The 20,269-nt window shown below is 42.4% G+C and overlaps 3 protein-coding genes across 3 annotated transcripts; all 3 read right to left on the reverse strand.

The window, feature by feature from the left end:
* Window positions 1–2,973: 2,973 nt before the first annotated feature.
* On the reverse strand, window positions 2,974–5,237 carry kbtbd7 (kelch repeat and BTB (POZ) domain containing 7). Its single transcript, XM_070837644.1, has one exon. The coding sequence runs from the start codon at window positions 4,918–4,920 to the stop codon at window positions 3,049–3,051; it is 1,872 nt and encodes a 623-aa protein (XP_070693745.1). The 5' UTR covers window positions 4,921–5,237; the 3' UTR covers window positions 2,974–3,048.
* Window positions 5,238–5,858: 621 nt separating this feature from the next.
* Window positions 5,859–7,101, reverse strand: LOC139208091 (uncharacterized). The gene is made up of 4 exons (XM_070837653.1): window positions 7,024–7,101; window positions 6,859–6,929; window positions 6,618–6,781; window positions 5,859–6,171 (listed from the first exon to the last, which is right to left on the reverse strand). Exons 2-4 carry the CDS (start codon window positions 6,877–6,879, stop codon window positions 5,931–5,933), a joined length of 426 nt encoding a protein of 141 aa, XP_070693754.1. The 5' UTR covers window positions 6,880–6,929; window positions 7,024–7,101; the 3' UTR covers window positions 5,859–5,930.
* Window positions 7,102–9,348: 2,247 nt separating this feature from the next.
* slain1a (SLAIN motif family, member 1a) lies at window positions 9,349–18,888 on the reverse strand. The gene is made up of 9 exons (XM_070838509.1): window positions 18,385–18,888; window positions 16,649–16,785; window positions 13,872–13,991; window positions 12,766–12,876; window positions 12,478–12,627; window positions 11,612–11,947; window positions 10,709–10,897; window positions 10,205–10,538; window positions 9,349–9,580 (listed from the first exon to the last, which is right to left on the reverse strand). The coding sequence occupies exons 1-9, from the start codon at window positions 18,813–18,815 to the stop codon at window positions 9,505–9,507; spliced, it is 1,884 nt and encodes a 627-aa protein (XP_070694610.1). The 5' UTR covers window positions 18,816–18,888; the 3' UTR covers window positions 9,349–9,504.
* Window positions 18,889–20,269: the final 1,381 nt, after the last annotated feature.

Here is a 20,269-nt window from a genome sequence, read left to right on the forward strand (position 1 = left end):
TGCAAATGTAAACTAAATACACATTTATGCTCCAATTTACACCAGTTTAACACATTCTGTGTTGTTCAGTTCATGTAAAATATAGTCTGTAATGCACATAATTAGGCTTTTTTAATCTACGGCAACTCCTTTTTACTCTTGCTATTCTTCAGATCTTCAGAAAACAAAGAAAATTTTGTTAAAAAGGTATTAGATTAAAACAGTGGTACCTACGTATTGTTTTCCACCCAATTAAGATCACAATATCTACAGATGCTCTCATCTTCATCCATCTTCCCGTAACCTTTAGTGTCAACATTTAGTGATGATATAAACGAAAATGGAATCAGAATTTACTTGCTTTGTGCTCCATGTGCTGTTTACACTCATTTTTTGAATAAAGGTTTGGGGGAAAAAAAAAACAGAAGTACAGACAAATATTCATCTGCAACAGAAACGGATGTTTATTTGACACTTACACCAAAAGCTTTATAATCCAGACCACGTGTGTGAGCACAGGGAGGACCCCAGACACACACACATCCAAAAAACTAATAACACTTCAAATATCCATCGTACAGACAGACAACAATGAGATCTACACTCATTTACCAGTTTATAAAATACAGCCCTGTAATATATCCTTCCTTCATCAAAGTTATAATTCACAGAGGTGTTGAACTTAATGGTCATTTTGGAGCATGTAGTTTGTCATATTGCATTATATACTAATAGGATATAGAGTGTCTGACATTCTGTCTACATTTTTATTAACGAGAGCAGAATAAATACACTTCTATGGGTTTCAAGTTAGCTAATAAACTGGTAACTGAGTGTATGAGGCGTTTAGGGAGGACAATGGCTCCTTTATTACATGCAGACAAAATGTTATTCAATTAAAACAACTCATCAGGACCAAACAATATTTAAAAAAAGAAAAAACCAAAACCTTTTGATTGCTGATCGTAACACTTAAAAAAAAAAATCATAGATAAGAAAACAAATCCATGCACTCAATAAAATATTTTCAAATAAACTTCATAAAATGTGTCATTAATCACCAAAAACCACCTAATTTTACTAAATAAAAATAAAAGTCAATCATGGCATATGGGCTTTAGCTAAAGCCTAAACCTGAGTGAGTGTTCAGTGCATTGGCTTCTACATTTCATACTGTAGTTTTCACAACACCGGCTGTGTGTGGCCTCTTGGTGTGCATTAAAAAAAAAGGACAGCAAGTGTTAAAGCCCTGTCAATGACCGGTTAGTTGTGTCTGAAGTCATAAACATGAGGCACTGATGTTCAAAAAGCCACAGTCATGATTTCATGTCAGTCATAAGCAGGTGTGCTCATTTATTCAAGCTAAATAAAATACTATCTGCAAATATTTCTGTCACACACACATTTGTCTTTATATAACACAACACAAGCACTAAGGAGCACTAAAGGGGCCCTCCACTGATCTTAACATGTCAAAGTAAAGTCACCGGTAGTGGGGGGGGGGACACCACTCGGCCTGTGCAAACACTTTTACCTTTAATGTCTTGCAGCTCTGGAGGAGCACTGTCAAGCCAAACAGAATTTCTCAAGTGACTTCACCCCTGTATCTTATCTTAGGTTTGGAGTGTATAATTACTTAAGAGACAGCCTGCTTTGCAAACTAGGAGTGGGAAGAACGTGGGTGTCCACACAAAAAGAGTCTAACGATAGAACGGCAGTGGCTTCCAAACCTTTTTTTTATTTATTTATTTTTTTTACATGCCTCCCTTAGGAAACTGTATTACACTGCTATATTAACAGAGAACTCCAGAGCAAAATATGTCTTTGTATTTTGGATTTCAGGATCACCAGTTTCTCTTTTCCACCCTGTGAAAAGTGTCTTAATCTTTTAAATGTCATTTCCCTACATGGGCCTTTTTTCCCCCACAGCAGACATCTTGACCTGGCACAGCTATAAATGATAATATTAACAATGATGTTCATTCCAAATTTTTCTCCTGGTTTTGTGCACCTTGCTGCCTTTAAATGGAACTCGTGAGCTTGTGGTTACGACGATGGGAAGTGACGTACGCGGTGTGAAAGGCATTCGAGTGGTTGTGTCGCGAGAGCACCGTTGCTAGGCAACACAGAAGCCTCAGCTTCTGGAGGGAGGCTGCCCAGGCTAACAATTTAGCTTGCTAGCATGCGGGTAATATAACGTTAATGCAGGAAATGTGAGGCTGTTGGAAATAAAGCTAGCCCTGCACCTATGAGACGTGCGTATAACTACTCTGCTTCAGGCTGTTGGAAATAAATGTTTTCCTCACACATGAAATTACTAAGAAAAACTATACAACTAAAAGTACAGTTTATTAACTTATCATCCACCAAATAATTAACAACACGTCACAACTGGTGAACTTGGAGCTTTCAGAAAATGTCCACTTCAAGTCATAAATACTTCAATAGGGGGCGTTCGCATGGCCTCTTAGCCACAACCCCATTTGAAGGCACCATACATGTAAAGAGTCAGTTTGGAAACCACTGCATTATGGGAAGTGTAGGAGTCAGTGTTTTGTAGGCATGACCCTTAAGACAAAATATCAAGATATATCAGTGTTCTTTGTTTATCTGTCCCTTCCCAGTTCCCCTTATGCTATGGAAGTGAGATGCTATATCTCTGAAGGATTCACCCTGATACTGCCCTGATTAATGTGCTACATTAACAAGGCAGATTGTCGACTCCATAAAGAAGAACACGCACTCGTCTTGACTTACTGTAAAACCCCACCGAACTGTCCTTCATGCTGCCAGGACACAATTCAAATACTAACAGAGACCTCGTCTCTTGGCGTTTGTTCTCACTGTGTGAAAAAGGTTGAAAAGAATCACTGAAACTAACTCTGCTTAATAATCATTAGCCAGACCAGGAAAGAGTCCACGTGAAGATTTTGATGGACTTGTGCTTCTAATGTAAATGACTTCCTTTAACACTAAATTCAAGCTGGATCTCCTGGCATACAGAACCCTGTAAAAATCCATTAAATTATAAATAATTTACATTTTTCTTTGACACAGTAACACGTTCCACTACCAGTTCTCATCTGAGAAAGAGCTAGAGCTGCCGGAGTCAGAGTCCGGGTCTGTCAACCCGTCGAAGTCCCAGTCGGCACTGGAGCCGCTGTCATCGTCCTCCTCTGTGGAGAAGCTGTGAGCAGAGCCCAGGCATGACGGGTACACCCGCGTTGAAACACACACGGGCCCCAGGGTGGACACATACACCGCCATGACGTTCTTCCACGTGTCCCTGGCTGGGTCGTATTCGTGGATGAGGACCCTGTTTTTGTTGTGCTGCAGTAGAGTCTGAGTGAGGAGGAGCAGCTTGTTGTTATGCTGGATCACCTGGTAGTTTAGAGCGCGGCTGTCAATGGGAATGTCACCCAACCTCCTCCATTCCCCCCTGGTGGGGCTGTAGGCTTTCACCACAGGGATGTCACACACGCAGATGATCTGGTCCTGAAACACGCAGGCCTTGTGAAGCTTGTCTCTCCTCAGTGACCCACAGTGGCGCCAGCGGTTCCTCTTGGGATCATAGCAGAGCATTCTCCTTTTGTTCACCACATACAAGTGGTCATTTAGCGCCACCACCTGCATTTTACCCAAAGAATGAGGCAGAGGAGCCACGAACGTCCACTGGTTCCTCTGGACGCTGTAACACTCGACCTCCTTCAGTCTGGCATCCGTCACTGGATTTCTTCCTCCCAGAAGGTACACGTGGCCGTTGAGGTAGCCCATCCCAGAGTGTATCCTCCCCAGTGGTCTCTCCGCCAGCTCCTGCCAGCTGTTGAGCACAGGGTTGTACAGCCAGAAGTGTTTCGAGAGGTGGGAGGCAAGGTACAAGTTGTTTTCAGGTGTGGCACACGCGATTAAGGACTCCATGGTGGAACGTTTGTAATCCTGACTGCTGAGGTCTTCTAAAGGAGGAGCCATGAAGTACAGGTCCTCCGAGTAAGGGTCGCAGCACATGATGTTGTCATTGGGGAGACCGAAGAAGAGAATCATTTCTTTCGCACTCACACCTATTCTGTGTTTTGGTGCATCCTGAGTTGGAGATATTCCACAGCCGTCCACTGCAGAGCCGTTAAAGAAAGACGCAAGGTATTTCTCAAATAAAGGCCTTGCCATGAGGCCCTCCAGGTAACACTTGTCCTTCTCTGTGAACAAATTCCAGCGCACACACCCCAGCGCGTGCAAAGCGTCCTCCCTTTTCTGGGGTGCATTGGCCTCTATCCACTGCAAGGCGGCTGAGCAGACCTTCCTTTCACAGTCCACGTCCAAAGTGTCCAGAGACAACAACTCCTGCAGCTGCATCAAATCCAGCTCGCACAGCTCCCCTCCGCCGCACACCTGGCTGAAGTTCCTGGCAATGAAAGCTTGTGCATTCTTCTTCAACTCAGGGTTGTCATAGGTGTCTGCAAATTTCAGTATCCCCACACAGTTGGAGAGGTCCAGCCTCCTTGTCATGAAACTGGAGCAAGCTTTTCTGATGTACTCAAGCTGAAGCATATTGGCTGCAGCGTACAGCCTCTGGGCGTTGCTCTCCGTGATGGTCACCCTGCCTGTGTAACAATAGTCGATGATGACAGACATGGACTCGGCGTCCACCCCCCGGATGACCACCCTCTCCTGCATGCTCTCATTCAACCCCCCGGTGAACATGCTCTTGAAGTACGGGCTGGCACCGGCGAGGACGTTGCGGCTGCACAGGAAAAGTTGGCCGATGTCCCCCCCGGGTGGCTCCCCGCTGGGCTCCAGCGACCCCTCCTCGCACTCCACGCCGATGGTAACGTCCCCGAGCAGCCGGCAGTCGTACAGCCGCTTCAGCTCTTTCATCAAATCCCGAGCGTGGTCCACGTCCTCCAGCACCTCGGGACCACTGAAGCTACTCAGCGCCGAAGCCATTGCTGCCACTTCTGCGGGAAATCCGCTATTTTACGTCGGCGAAGGCTTCAATTGACCCGCTGTCACGCGGCGAACATGCTCAGTAACGCCAAAGGCTCAGTGCGCTGATAATGACACATCCGTTTATGGGGGAAAAACCAAACATATGCAGTGGAAAACACATTACCAGCGGGTTAACAGCTGAAGGGTCGCCCGTGTGTGCCAAAGCCGACAGCTCTCGGTCTCCAAATGATCATAATATCGATTTTTAATCAGGAAAGATCCACAATTTTGACCCCCAGAGTCGCCGTAACAGTCGCGCTGCTTTCCTTTGATCTTCCTGCTGTCATCTGTTTTGACTGTAGCAGACGGAGCTCTCACAAAATAACAGAGTCAGATGGACGGGGTCGGAACTACAGCTTCCGGGACAAAGTTACCAAAATAAAGCTCTATGCCATACACAAGTGCTGCACGGATTTTTGTTTGTTTTACTTCATATCCAACTTAATAAAACCTGAAGGGATTTTAAAACCATTTCTAAATGTTTTCCACTGCTCACTACCCAAAATAGTTGTTTTAAGCCAAAAAGAAACAAATATAGTCTCTTACTTTGAAAGTAATCTAGCCTGGCTTCCGCTCAGGCTCACTGCTCGCTCACACAACCTTGATAATAAAGGCTGCAGCTCTCTGATTGGTTTGAGTACCTGGGTTTTGTTTGATTGATGGGATTTGAATAATTACTAATCTATTACTTTAAAATTAAATATGATGATCAGTGGATGCCAATATTAAACTTTATTATCACAATGTACTTTTATCTTCTAATCTGGAATTATCTTTAATTTGGGCATAGATTCTATTAAATAGAGTCTTTTTTTTCATCTTTATTGCAAAGTTTTCATTTCTAACAAGACAAAAAGTAGCACGACCATATGCACAGTCCATGTTTCACAGTTTTTTGTTCAATGACATTCAGTACATTTATTTTTATGCAGCACAGCCTACTATATGCCAGTAAAGTAAGTTCCTTTTTACGCAGTTTTGTATCTACAGTTGAGGTCGTTGATCCTGCTTAGTGCATCTTGGTTGCGAATGGTCTTGTGGACTGTGATGAGGAAGGGGAAGGCGGACGGCAGCTCCACCCTGCGGCTCAGCTTCTGGTGGCCCCAGTGGAGGCAGCGCAGCCTCTCGGCCAGGTCCCGTCTGCCGGCTCGCTCCAGTCCGTCTTGCAGCAGCTTGGTCTTATTGGGCTTGTCCCATGACTTCTCGTACCTGTGGATAAAGATAGACATCTAAGACATATTTTAGACCCAGGAAGGGAACAGGAGAGAGTAAATGATAGTGAAATGGAGTTGAATCAGAGTGAAGCTGTGTGTAGAGGGGCCAAAAGTCAAAGCCCGGAAGACCACAGGAAAACACAAATAACTAAACTTATTATTACAAAAAGTCCTGAGAACCTATTTGAATATATAAAGAATGAAATTATTCTCCATGATCCATTCTTGTGGGTTTAAAAAGTCAAATTTGCAGCAAACATTAGACAGAATGATGGGACATCCAGGTAATATTCTGCTGTTAATTCAGGAAACACCTCTGCATGCACACTGGTGAAGTTCGGCACTTAAACGTACAGTATCTGCACAGTGACAGTGATTAAATCTTACACTACATCAAGATACAGACACACACACACACACACACACACACACACACTGTACCAGCTCTCCAGCATGGTCCTGGCCTGGACACTCTTCTCTGGAGATTTGCAGTTGAATCGTCCAATCTCAGTTCTGCTGAAGCCAAGCTCATACGCCAAAACTGTCCACTCAAATCCAAGCTGCCTGGAAATCTCCTGCAGTGTCTTCAGGTTAATTACAGCATCCTAAAAAACAAAATGACATGCAAAATCAGTCACACATCAGACACATTGAAGTGAAAATGAAAACAGATTACACGTACCTCTTGGGCTTTGTTGGGCATTATCTCAAATTCCAAAAGATCAGCAGGTCTAAGTAACTGTCTTCATAAACCTAATGTAGCAAAAGAGCTGATGGAAAAGGTTTCTCTGCACAGATATCAGTGATAATATACATGCCTTTAGGCAGAGATTGCATCTTCACTTACCCTGAGGTACAAAACTGAGCGTGGTTTGAGTGTTACTGGGGAGATTTGTTGTCAACATACTAATGTGTTAAACATTAGTCACGTTAGCTCCAGGGTCCCTTGTCGAGCTAACAGCCATCCTCAGCTGCTACCACACATGTCAACAAATGTACTCTGCTAAAATTAGAGTGAAATCCTCACCATTACAGACCGCACAAGAGAACTCCAGATCATCAGTAATTGGACTCGTTTGTATAGGAATGGATGTGTGCAGGGTGTTGGAGGTGATTTATGTTGTTATCATTTTGTTTTGTTTTGCTTTGATCAATCATTTCGTGAGTGCATAAGAAAGGTTGGGCACCATCACAGTCTCAAAAGTGACAGCAGGCAAACAAAGCAAGATGTATTACAGCAGATTCCTCCCACTGCCCTTGTTTTCCTCCCACCAGCCTGCTCCTCCCCCACTTTCTGACCCCTAACACGATGAACCAAGGGAGTGCGAATCAAAACATAAACAAACATGAACAACATCCTTAAGATTCAGACACAAAGGAGACGTATAGTACTGTATGTCTCATACATTTAACAAGTTAACAGGCCAGAAAACACAGCTGCAAAAGACAGTTAACTACAAGTATTTATAGTAATATACTGTTTTTCTAGTAGCTTTAGCCAGTAGATACTAGTATGTGTTTTGGCATATTGTAACCATGCTGCAGAAAGCTCCAGCTCTGCAGTGTCCCTGTCGGAAAATGACAAGCTACAAGCTGTGGAACAAACGGTGCCTATCATTTATTTGTAGTTAGCTCCAAAGAGGAGGTATCATTAAAGGATGAATCTGTTATTCTTAAACTTGGGTACTCATTTTTTACACATTTTGGGTTAGAAATGAGTGGTAGGTGCAAAACGTTTTGGAATTGATCCAGTTGGAAGCTGCCAAGCATTGCCAGTCAAAGTACATCCAATTGAAGTGCCCTGACATGCTCAAATCATTATCTTAAGTGACAACATTGCACAATGGATCCCTACAGAGACAGATCTGTTGGATCTGTTTTGTTTAACCAGAGGCAGCTGTTATGTCAGTATCTTATCAAATCCACCAGACTCCATTGACAAGAATAGTAATTTTACCATACAGAACTTCAGAGTTGCTAGTCTACTCGCCGTGACTTTGGTGTTTGAACACATTAGTACGGATCTAAAGTAACCTGATCGAGGCAGAAGTAGACTAGAAACTCCTGTGTTCTGTACAGTAAAATGACTGTTTTTGTCAATGGAGTCTGGTCCCTTTGGATTGAGCGATATAACAAAAACAGATCTATCTCTGTAGGGATCCTTTCCATAATGTTGTCAGATTCAGAGTTGAATAACAATCTGAGCCTGTTAGTGGCAAAAACAAGCACTTTCAGTGGACATACTTTGACTCGTACAAGAGATTTACAAGATTGGATGGTCTTCAGTTGTGCGTGGGAAGTGTTTTCAATTCAGTCAGACTGTTTGCCAAAATCATCACTAATCATATTACTGCAATGCTTTTTTAAAACACCAGTGTCTTTTTACATCAATTGTTCCCTTGTATCCCGTCTCACTTAATCATTCAAAAAGTTCTTGATTCTTTAAACAACACAGTGAACTATATTCAAGACAGACAGGAAGAACACAAACATATTTTGAAAGGCTTTTATTCACTTTTAAAAATTCACCTCCTCTTCAGATTCTCATCCTCCATAAAAAGCATCAGGGCTCTATGTGCAATATCATTGCAGCGATTATGTTTATCAAAGAACGTTAAAAATCTCAGCTCTTATGTAAACAATAATGAAAAGAAAGTGGCCAAAGGACAATGTGTGAATACTTACTTTAACAAATGTCGTACTTTACTTAAGAAACAAAGCAGGTCATTTTTAAAAATGTATTAATCATAATTTTGATCAAAAGTGCTGCGAGGTCCAGCCAATAAATGTAACTGACATGAATTACACTACTCTTTAACAGGCACAGGATGTAACAAAACTTCAGGTTCAACTTCAAATCTGACACCACAGTCTGACAAAAAATAAGATTTGCAAAATTAGCTATATGAAATCATTAAAAGCATGTACAAAAGCGTGGGTTTTTTTTTTTCTAAGCCTTCAACGGGAGAGAAATTTTCATTCTGCTGAATGAAAGCCTTATCTATCCACAATGACAAACCAAAAAAACACATATCAAAGAAGATCCAGGTCACATTTAATAACTGATTATCAGAATATTGCCAGGTTGTTTCATACTGTGTCAGTCTGTGTTTGTAGTAAGGTAAAGATCCAGCCTGCTGGACCCGTACTGTTCTCAGCCTCTACGTCGTCCTTCACTGACAAGTAGGGCCTTTTAGAAACGTTAACAGTCGCTCTCTCTTGGGTCACAGCCCAAGACTGGGCCCCTCCTGACGGCAAGATGTGAAATCAGTTGGGTCCCGTGCAGCGTTACCCTGTTGCACCTCTTGAACTTCAGTTTATTTGGGCTCTAGTAGCAGCCGTCTTTCCAGCTGCCGTCCCTCAGGGCGCTCAGGGCAGCCAGGCTCTTTGGAGGAGTCAGCAAACTGCAGATTTAATGAAATAAAATTCAAAAAATCCCCTCAAGAATCACAGACAAACTGATTTGGTTCGCCTTTTAATGTCTGACATTAAACTATAGCATCATCAGTGTAAATGTTTAAACACCTGCGCTGCGTCCCAAACTACATATTTACTGTATACTGTATATAATTATTTTCATTATCAATTAATCTGCCAATTATTTTTACGATTAATCGAATCATCATTCAGTCAATAAAGCATCAGTAAAGAATGAAAATGCCAATGAAGTGACAATATCACTAAATGTCTTGTTAAGCTCCAAATCTCTGAATATTAAATTTACTTTAAAATAAGAGCAAGAGATTTAGGGAATTCTCACTAATTAATTTGGCATTTTTGCTTGAAAAATGACTTAAAAGATAAGTTATTATCTTTTAGAAGCAGACTAAAAGATACTGTTCTGAGTATATTTTGTCATCTTTCCACTGTGACAACATTTCAAGCTCAAAACCTGCTTAAAATCAGAATGCAGTATGGATTTAGGACATTTCAAAACCCATCATACCTCCAAGTTTTACAGTTTAGACTGAGATATACCAAACTGATGGACACAATCTGTAAACTAACTCAGTCTCAGCTGCTCTTACCTGCGTGTGGGTTGGGAGAGTTTGCTCGGTCGCGGCACTCCGCTTGTTCCCACAAAGGAGGCCGGGCGAGGGAGGGAGCTGCGGGGGACAGCCGGCTGGTTGATGCTGACTTTTAGCGGCTGTGGGACCAAACTGTTGGAGGGTTTGAGGGGCTGAGGCAGTGCCACACTGCTGGGGATTGAGTGTAGACTGGTGGAGGTGGACAGGGAGGCGGAGGTGGGACCCTGCTGCACCGTGGGGCTTACATAGGCTGTGGCTTTTATTGGGTGTCGGGTAGTGGTGGGGAAGTTCCCCACGCTCTGGACTCGCTGACTGAGTTGTCCTGGGGAGGGAACTGAGACGCAGCAAGAGAACAGTTAGATGAAAGTAGGTCTAACATCAGTGACAGAAGTGCAATAGCTGCATTTGCGATGCCTTCAGAGAACATTGCTCTACATTCACTGAAGAATAAAAATATGCTGCGTATGGCTGATTTATTCACAGGCTGGAGGAAAAGAGTCTTACTGGAGGACTGGAGTCGTGCAAGTCCATTGGATGAGTCAAAACTCTGGCTGCTCCGGAGGGAAGATATCGCTGGCAAGGAGGAAGGGCCTTGGGAGGGTGGGTAGACAGGGGAGGCCAAACACGGTATACTGGGAACACTGGACATGCTGGGAGCTCGGATGAGGTTGGGCATGCTTCGCCGTAGCTTGTCTATGCAACCATATCAACGAGCTCAATGAGTTTTTCACTCACATTTGCAACATTAAAGTTCTAATCAAAGGAACAATTTGACATTTTTTGGAATACAAAAGTCACTGCAAATAATCCTGCACATATTCAATATCATTTTTGGTTTTATTTGAATAAAACGATCAAGATATAATGTGTTAATTATCAAGCTTTGAAGATGCTGGATGTGGTGGATTTGCTCGACAGAGCCATGCTAGCTGCTTCCCTCTTCAGTCTTTCTGCTGAGCTAAACTAACCGGCTGCTGCTAGTAGCTTCATAGTTACTGCACAGACATGAATGATATGAATCTTCTCAGCTAACCCTAAAGAAAGCAAATGAAATGTATTTTACATAGCAAAACTTCATGTGACTCACTGTGACTGTGACTCAGATCTGTTTTAGACTACAGTGTCAGTCAGTCAAGCAACTGATAGAGCAGAGGGCGCTGACATACTGACCCCAACTGAGGATGATTTTTTAAATCCTGTAATCAAAACCACTTTTTAAATCCTTCTTGGCACATACAGAAGGTGTCTGGTAAGAAATTAGGGACGTCTTGAATGTGGATAATTCGGTCAAGATGCTTTCAGTCTGAATTGGGATGTTAAAATTGATTCTGCTGAAAAAAATCGTAATCCTTAATATTATGTTGTTGTTCAGGAGGTTAATAAGTGAAATGATTGATTAACACTCACCTGTGCTATTCCTGTATGCCATGTGTGTTTCTGTGGTCAGGCCGGAGGATCCCGAGTACTGGGAGAGTCCACTGAGGGAAAACTGAGGGGCGGGCGAGCTGCGTCTGCAGTCTCTGATACTGGAGAAGGTGTGAGAGTGGGGCAGGTTACCCCGCTGCATAGACCCTGTGCGGAACAGTCGAGGCTGGGGAGGAGGGAGCTGGTCATACCCCTCGTCCTCCTCGTCCTCCTCCTCCAGATCCATCTCGTTGCGTCTGAGGGAGTGTAAGGAGAAGCTGGAGCTGCGACGGCTCGCTGTGGCTGTGGCTGAGGTAGAGGCATAGTCCTGTCGGAGACCTACCGGGTGACAGATCAATGCTTTTATGTGTGGAATACATGAGCCTGGTCCTCATACAGTATATAAAGTGAAATCGAATCAAAAATCTAAAGGTGTCTGGCTACAGGAGGTGACTAAACAAAACATATGTTTCATGAAAAAGGAGTTGGAAGTAAATGAATCACTGCTGCAGGTGTGGGTCATAATAGGTTACATGTAAATAAATGTGTCCACTAAATATACTAGTGCATGATGTTCTGATTGCTTAGTTTATTCCCTTTTCTGATGTAGAAGAGTGTGGAAACTAGAAAATATGCACATTTTAGAACCTGGGACCAAGTAATAAAAGTAGTAATAAGTAAGAAGATAATAAACTGAACAACATTTAAACAGATAACAAACAATCCTGCAAACTTAGACAACATCAGTCATTGCAAACAAGTGTCTGCAGTCCGATTAGTTTAGTTTCACAGGAACACTGAGGCCTACTGAGAACCCACACAGTGGGTTTGACAGACTGGGCAACAAAAGAGACCAAAAGTCGACTTACTCTCTTCCTGTAGTCGTGCCATGACCTCCACATCTGTCATGTCCTGCAGTTTGTAGCTCATAGAGATGGAGTCGTCCTCCAGCTCGGAGACGCCCACCTCGCTGTCCAGGGAAGACTGGGGGCTGATCGCTGCGTGTCGGCGACCCACGTCTGCAAAACACACACAGGAGATCCACATCTATCTCACCAAGAGAGTTCACTTTCTACAGGCGAGGAGAAACAGGGGCGACTGCACTGACATTTCCGTAACAGATGTGATGTTCATGTATAGTGTCAGTGAGGTCTTACTGTGGAGAGTGGAGTTTGACAGGAAGGTGGGCGCTCTGTCGCTGAGGCTGCAGCTGGGCCTGAGTGGGAGCGTCGGCTGGAGAAAAGATGGACCAGATGACGGCGACGGGGCTTGAAAAGAGGAGAGACGAAGCAAGAGAGTGAAGATTTAATCACTGATGCCTGACAAATCAAAGCTCAACCTGCACTCAGTGACATTTGTGTTTTCATAAAATATGGATGAACAGACGGGAGTTTTTTTTTTTTTCCTAGTGGAGATTGAGCCTCCTTGTCTCCATCTGTCCGAGGGTACGACCTTTTAATCTCTTCCCTGGAATTTGCTGTAATCTGATTGTAAACTGCAAGTAACAGGTTGTTTAAGAATCTGGATTATGCTTATACAGTGAGCTCCCAAAGTATTTTGGAAGCAACAGATGCTTTTGGCAACGTGTTCTTATTAATTTGGGTTTGAAATGGGGTAATGACTATGACGTGAAAGGAAAGTCTAGGCTTTATTTGAGATCATTATGTCTGGTGTTTAATAGCCTTTTCATGTCTGCCCAAAATGTAAGCCAATTAGTCCTAATTTGCACGTTTTGTGGTGGTATTTTGTTATTTGTTGGTTTGTTGGAATGAGAAGGTTAGAAAAGCAGATTTGAGTCTCCACACTGGGTTAGGAAAATGAAAAAACGTGAATGTCTGTACACAATTTTGAGCCAATCCACGTGCTAGATGTGGAGATATTTTACAGTGATGGCCCAAGAAAAAACAATCAGAGCAACACCTAAGCCATTATTATCTTTATATATTAAATCTTTATCATGTCATAGATTCATCTTAGTGGGACTATCTGTGCAAAATGTGTCAGTTTGGATGATCATAATGTAAAAAAACCCCATAAAAAAACAAAATGAAAGTTTACTATTATTGATTAAAAAAATTGCTGTATGCATTGTGAATGACTAAAATGATCCATCAGTTGTAATGAAATAGTCAATTAACTACATCATGGACTCAATTACAAACAAAACCAGCTGCACTGGTTAAGTTAGAGTTGAGTTAGAGTTAGAGTGACTCTTTAGTGGTTAGCAGGGGTTGTATGCGTGTGCAGCATATGTTGTCGTTACCTGGGGACTCGGTTAGTGCAGCAGATTTAGTGTAAGGCAGGATGGGGCAGCTGAGGGTGGAGCTGAGGCCCTCTATGCAGCTGTATGGACGGACGGAGGAGACTCCTCGCCTCCGCTTAGCTGGACACAAGATTGTAGCGAAGGACACGTTAGTCTGATTGCTTTACCACGTAACACATACACACCCGCATGCATACAACACATTGATTATATTTTACCGCACTCTGGCCACTGACTAATCTGCTTTTCACAGATCAGTATTGATGTTTTAAATGATTGGGTCACAGCTCGGGCAGAAGAGGCTGATACAGTAAGACGAGGTTTAGCTTATCACTGAAGCTTATTGGGCTAAACTACAGATTTTTCTGGAGGGATCTTAGGATAAGCCGGGATTGTGCATGTAGGCTACATCCCATTCCCAAAATCAGAATTAGACCCACTATGCTCCACTTTGGGGAGTGGAGGATACATTCATAGTGCTTAAATTTGATTTTCCTGCTGTATTAATTTCATGGTAAAACACTGTCATAACATACATACAATGTTATCAAATCTTTATTCGTTGTGATTAATGGCTTTAATAATGCGTAAACCATAATTAATTATAAATCAGTCGTAACCACTGATGTGAATAAAAGACAATTAAAGCAATTAGTTACATCTTATAAACTGTATGAATAAAGTAAGCCTTGTTAGACAAGGCCACTACTCTTTTTCTCTAATCAATGATGACTAGCGGTGAGTACGTTTGCCTTGGAATGACATGACTGACATTAGATAATTTGTGTTTAATGTGTAAACACTGAGATCTCCCCTCACTGATTGGTAGTCAGAGAGGCACACACCTGACCGACGGGGAACGGTTTGGCATTCGTGACACAATTAGGCTCAACCACTACTGGATAAAACTAGCATTCACAGCAAGAGTTCCACTAACAACAGCTACTGGAGCTCAGAGACAAGGATGTATTCATGACCCGGAGGAGGAGAGCCAACCTCCCCTGAATACGGCCTTAGAAACAGAAATGGACCTTGAACCGTACACACACACACACACACACTCACTAATGAACATCCAAAGAAACACTAACAAACACATATAATCAAATCACAGGGTCAGGAAACTGTTTGTACATTTCAAAATCAAAGCACACACAGGCACATATATACAGTATATGCCCATGCATGCCGCAGTGCATGAGTCTCTTGGACAGGCTGTTTGAGCAGCGAGTAGTGGGCAAATCTGCCTCAAAAACCCAGTTAATGTAAGCATGGTTTCTATGGCAACTATATCCCTGCGCATGAGTGTAGAAACTGTAAAGCACCAAACCTAAAACTGGGTCCGGCAGCAAATGTCACTTAGCAGCACACTAGTATCCTTATGAAGGGTTTTTGGAGGATCCTGACCATGTGTTAGTGCTTAAAAAACATCACAACCTTGTTGTAGAAACCCCAATATGCCAAGAAACTGGGATAATGTAGCATTATACACAGTGCAGGTCTGCCATGAGAGCAGGTGCGTCCTCGACTTGTAGTTTTTAACCAGAAAAAACTAAAAATATTATGATAAATGATGTAAAAGTCTACATGCTGAAGTGAAACTGAAAGTCTGACAGGAGTAATGCATGATGGAGAAGCAAAATCCAGCTAGAACCAAAGTGAAAGTAACAAGGTTATCTTCAGCTGGTGGAGTGACTCAGTCGGTGGAGGAAAAGACTGCATCACTATGAGCCATCAGCAGTCTGAATAATGTTATAATAATGTATTCAGAGAGCACAATAACCAGGTTTTAATATGCTCCTAAATGTTCCAGCATATTCTACATGTAATCATGAAAACATACTCTGTAGAAATGACAATCTTCTCTGTAGAGCAGAGGTCAGTGTAATATTTGTAGTTTACTAAGTTGTAGAAGGGCTGTGCTCAATAGAGGATATAGGTAGGAACGACCAGGTGTACGGTGGTGCTAGACAGAAGGACTTTATGGACTTTGTGGATCGCTGTGATGGCAAATTGAAGATCATTGTGCTTTCTGAGATAAATATACTACTTGGAAGCCAGACAAATGAGTGTCTGGACTGTGTTTATTTCACTAGACACGTGTCAACACAGTCAACAGTCAGTTACTGCCTCGTCTCTGCAACCCCTCGGTGGAAGTATAATTTGTCATGATAAATTAAATGTTGATTGCATAGTGTAATAGGTAAGAAATAAAGACAGTATCAATCTTCAGAATTCTTGGCAAGAAAGAGAATAAGGATATTTCCAAAAATATATCCCTTTAATATTTCAGAAAACATTAATTTGAATTTAGAATATTTCTTTTAAAAAGTTACTGCAGCTTAATCCTCTCCGCACTGTTTTCCACTCAACACAGCGTAACGTCATCTAACGGTGAGAGCTCCTCCAAATGGAGTTGTTGCTTTATATAAGCAGAGAAGCAAATCCCTCCAACTGATCTTACACGTTCACTGGAGATAGTGGTAGGTGTAAACGGGAGTCCCTCCAACTCTGCTCCCACTGAGATAATCACACGGTGGGAAGTTGGCCGGGGTACTTTAAAACCAATAAATCTAAAAAGGCTGATTAAAATCGGTCAGATGCTTAGAAAAGACTGAGCTGTGAGCAGAGAAACGCTCCCATGGCTCAGAAATCGCAGCTGAAATCCTGTTGCACGCGGAGACATTTTGTACGTGAAGCTTATGATCACATGTCAGCAGTCAGAGAGACAGATGTCCACATGAAGGCCATTAATCTGACTGGTGAATACACCGTACCTTGGTCCAGTCTGTGGCAGAGGGTCATCTTAGCCAGCTCCACCTCGGGCCCCGGGTGGTCCAGGACCTGCCTGCACCACTGGAGAGGGCTGAGGATGCTCTCACCCTGCAGCTTGGCTTTGGGGCTCACGTACAGCCTGGAACACACAGCAGACGCCACAGTTCAGTCCTGACGGCTTTACAGCACAGCCATCGTGTTGCTTTACAGGGTGTTTGCTTCACTGTATGTCTCACAGAGGCATGCATTTTACAACGGCAATATTTCTCAGTGACGTATGAGGACATTTAGCAACGGTCAACCCGTGGCTGCGTACAGGGAGTCATTCTCGGAAAATCCAAAAGCCGATGCGCCCTAAAAGTTCAACATTTCTACCAAGTAAATGACATTTTTGCTGGTGACAACACACACAATGAAACCAACCGTGTAAAATTAAAATTCAAGACTTGACAGCTTCATTCAGTGCAGTGATGTATAGGATTTGAGTACGAGACACAAGGCGGGTTCGTGATGTTATCTCTCCTTATTATGGGTGGATGCTTGATTAATAATCATTTTTCAACCATATGACAAATATTCTCTGGTTTCAGCTTCTACAAATTGAAGATCTGCTGCTTTTCTTTGTCATTAATTCGTCAGTTTTTGGTCTGTTGGTCGTATGAAAAAACTATTTGAAAATGCCAGCTTGGGTTTTGGGAATTATAGCACTATTTTCTGACATTTCATAACACTAGATGAAGAAAAAATGAATCAAGAAAATAATCAGATATTTGTGCCTCGTCCAGACAAACACCAAAACAAAAATGAAGTATATCACCTCTGGAAACTGGATCCCCCTTTTATGGGCTGTTTGCTGTCACTGAAACGTATCTGACCGCTGAATAAAGATCTATCTGATCTATCTGATCCTGAATTTTACTTACAACGAACATTACAGAATAAACCAGCAAACCAAACGTGTAGGTGAGCGTGGCCGTGCTGCACTGCATCCATAGATCCCTAAAAATGATCCAAACTGGGTTGTGAGAACTGATGTGTCACCTCTGTGTCAAAGTGGAATACAAACCGAGAACTGGGCTTTTTCTGCAGCAACTAGGCCACGATGTTACACCGACTTGGGGGTCAATTAGTCGTGTCAAATGGAGCGAGTGATATACGCTGGATCCCTTCGGTGCTGCATTGCATTTGGCTGCGTGCTACATTTTCCACATCATCACATCAGATACATAAAGCTGGAAACGCTTCAGTAGTCAGTGTGTGTGTGAGCTACCGGAGTCAGCAGATACAGCCCTTCAAAGTAGTTCAGCCTGGGGCACAGCTACACACACAAAGCCGAGCTGTTTGATCACAGGCTGAAGGGGGTCATTGTTTCTAATTTCATCCCAGAGCTGTCTTACTCTGAATAGATACCTAGGGTGCACGCACGGTGCATTCTGGGATGCCCAATGCTTGTGTCAAATCTGTTTTTCTTCTTTTCTCCTCCTGTTAAAAAAGTCCCTCCGTCCTTCTGTTTCTGCAAGTCTACTCCACCAGGAGAGGAATCAATAACACAATCAATAAGAGGAAGGGTGGCATTACACATAATGACACAAAACTGTGGCTGCTTCACAATCTTGTGGCCTATGAAGCATCTATTTAGGGGTCAGAGACACACAAGAGACGCTTGTTTTCCACTGTAAATTCACATGCACTGTGTGTGGGAGGCAATAAGGTGGCTGAGACAAGCAGGGGTAGTTACCAGCTATCGGGCTCTCCGACAGGGAGCACGGTGCTCAGGTCCAAAACATCAACCTCATCCAAAACTGTTGTGGCGCCGCTGTCCTCCCCAGCGGCGTCAGGAGACACCGAGCTCGGCTGGAAATAAGCGAACGGCTCCTCGGTCAAACCTCGAGGTCCGGCGGCACACGGATGCGCCTGTGTCGGACTCGAAATGCCATATTTGGAGGAGAAATTGTCACCCGATCCGTGCAGACACGACAGCGCGGTCTGGAGATGAGGGCCGATGGAGCAATTGTTTACAGCGTTCGCTCGAGTCCGCAATTGTTCGTTTTGCTTCTCCAATTTTCGGACCAATTCCTGAAGCTTCAGCACCTCCAGCTCCGCGTTGGAGATTTTATTGTTGCCATTCACGTCTGCCATCATCTGGGGGTTCAACACCTCTGCTTCCATTTGGTAAAAAGCACATTGAGAGGGGCAAGAAAGCACGGCCTGCCTGCAGAGGGTCCTATTCAATTCAGAGAGGGTGTCCAGATTCCCCCGTTTAAAGCTGCCACACACACACGCACACACACACACACTCTCTTACACACACACACACACACACTCAGATACACACACTGATGCTGCTGCTGCTGCTGCTGGGATGATTGCACAGCCTCCTTCTCATTGGTCAGCAGCTTGGAGTTCAACTCCCATCACACCACTGCTGAGGAAGTGTTTATTATGGCGCTTTACACACACACACACACACACACACACACACACACACACACACACACACACACACACACACACACACATGCATACTGTCCCTGTGGGGAGTATTTGTATGTATTTAAGTTTACCACATTTATATATTAGTGTGTAACCAGCACTGCTCCCAGTAGACCACACATGCACCAAAACTGACAATAACAGCACTATAATGTACATGTTCATCTTTTACCCCACTTCACAATGTGTAATACTTTTTTTTTTTAAATATCTCCCCCCTTTTTTTTTTTATTTCCCCCCTATGTATATTATATTGTTTGTACTTTTATACTTTCTCTCATGGGACTAATATAGGAATATCTTATCTTATCTCCGTTTACAGTTTTAATTCACAGCATTTATTTTAAACATATCATCAGCCCCCCTCCCATTAATATATTATGTATTTCTATATATTTTTAACAGATATCCAAATTTGTTTTATATATTTATTAATTATCTTAATTGTTTTATTGTATATTTTCCTGCTAAATGAAAGCCTGAAACACTTTCAAATATCCCTCCATACGGTTAGGAATACATTTCTAGTAGTGGAATATTTAATACTTGTTTATTTAAAAAGATGTTTAATTGTATTTTCTATGTTTTCTTCCATAATGAAAGTCTGAAATACTTCCAAACACTTCTCCACTCTGTCAGGAATATCAAATCATATATAAATGATAAATTATTTGATATTTCGCTATTTAACTAGCTGACAGATAGACAAAGTTAGATGCATATATTGAGTCTAAACAACAAATAACAAATGTTACATATAAATGAGCTTATACTAAATATTTACACCTATTATCTGCAAGGCGTAGCTAACTGTTGCTAACTGACAAAGCTAACGTTAGCTTGTGAACATGTGACCTGTTTAGGTTGAAGAGTAAAGCAGGTGTTAGGAAATACACGACTGTCTAACCTGACACTAAAATGACCTAAATGCTGTTTAATAATGATCTAAACTAAAAATGTTAAATTACATTTCATAAAAATAACACATTAAATCACAAACCGCTATGCTAACAATCAGCTAGGACAACATGATCAGATAGTTTGATCTTTTTGAAACACATATTTCTCTGCACATGTATTCATGAATGAAATAAACTTAAACCTATATTCATAAAACACTGGCATAGTTT

This window comes from Pempheris klunzingeri, chromosome 10 (assembly GCF_042242105.1).
Source record: "Pempheris klunzingeri isolate RE-2024b chromosome 10, fPemKlu1.hap1, whole genome shotgun sequence".
Lineage (NCBI taxonomy): Eukaryota > Metazoa > Chordata > Actinopteri > Acropomatiformes > Pempheridae > Pempheris > Pempheris klunzingeri.

Coding starts and splice junctions, on each gene's coding strand:
- LOC139208091 (XM_070837653.1), bottom strand. CDS start 6,879: ATGCCCAACAAAGCCCAAGAG. Junction 6,782..6,858: donor TGCCCAACAAAGCCCAAGAG/GTACGTGTAATC, acceptor TTTGTTTTTTAG/GATGCTGTAATTAACCTGAA. Junction 6,172..6,617: donor AGGACCATGCTGGAGAGCTG/GTACAGTGTGTG, acceptor CTTTATCCACAG/GTACGAGAAGTCATGGGACA.
- kbtbd7 (XM_070837644.1), bottom strand. CDS start 4,920: ATGGCTTCGGCGCTGAGTAGCTTCAGTGGTCCCGAGGTGCTGGAGGAC.
- slain1a (XM_070838509.1), bottom strand. CDS start 18,815: ATGGAAGCAGAGGTGTTGAACCCCCAGATGATGGCAGACGTGAATGGC. Junction 12,877..13,871: donor TGCACTAACCGAGTCCCCAG/GTAACGACAACA, acceptor CCTCTTTTCAAG/CCCCGTCGCCGTCATCTGGT. Junction 10,898..11,611: donor GGCATACAGGAATAGCACAG/GTGAGTGTTAAT, acceptor ATGGTTGCATAG/ACAAGCTACGGCGAAGCATG.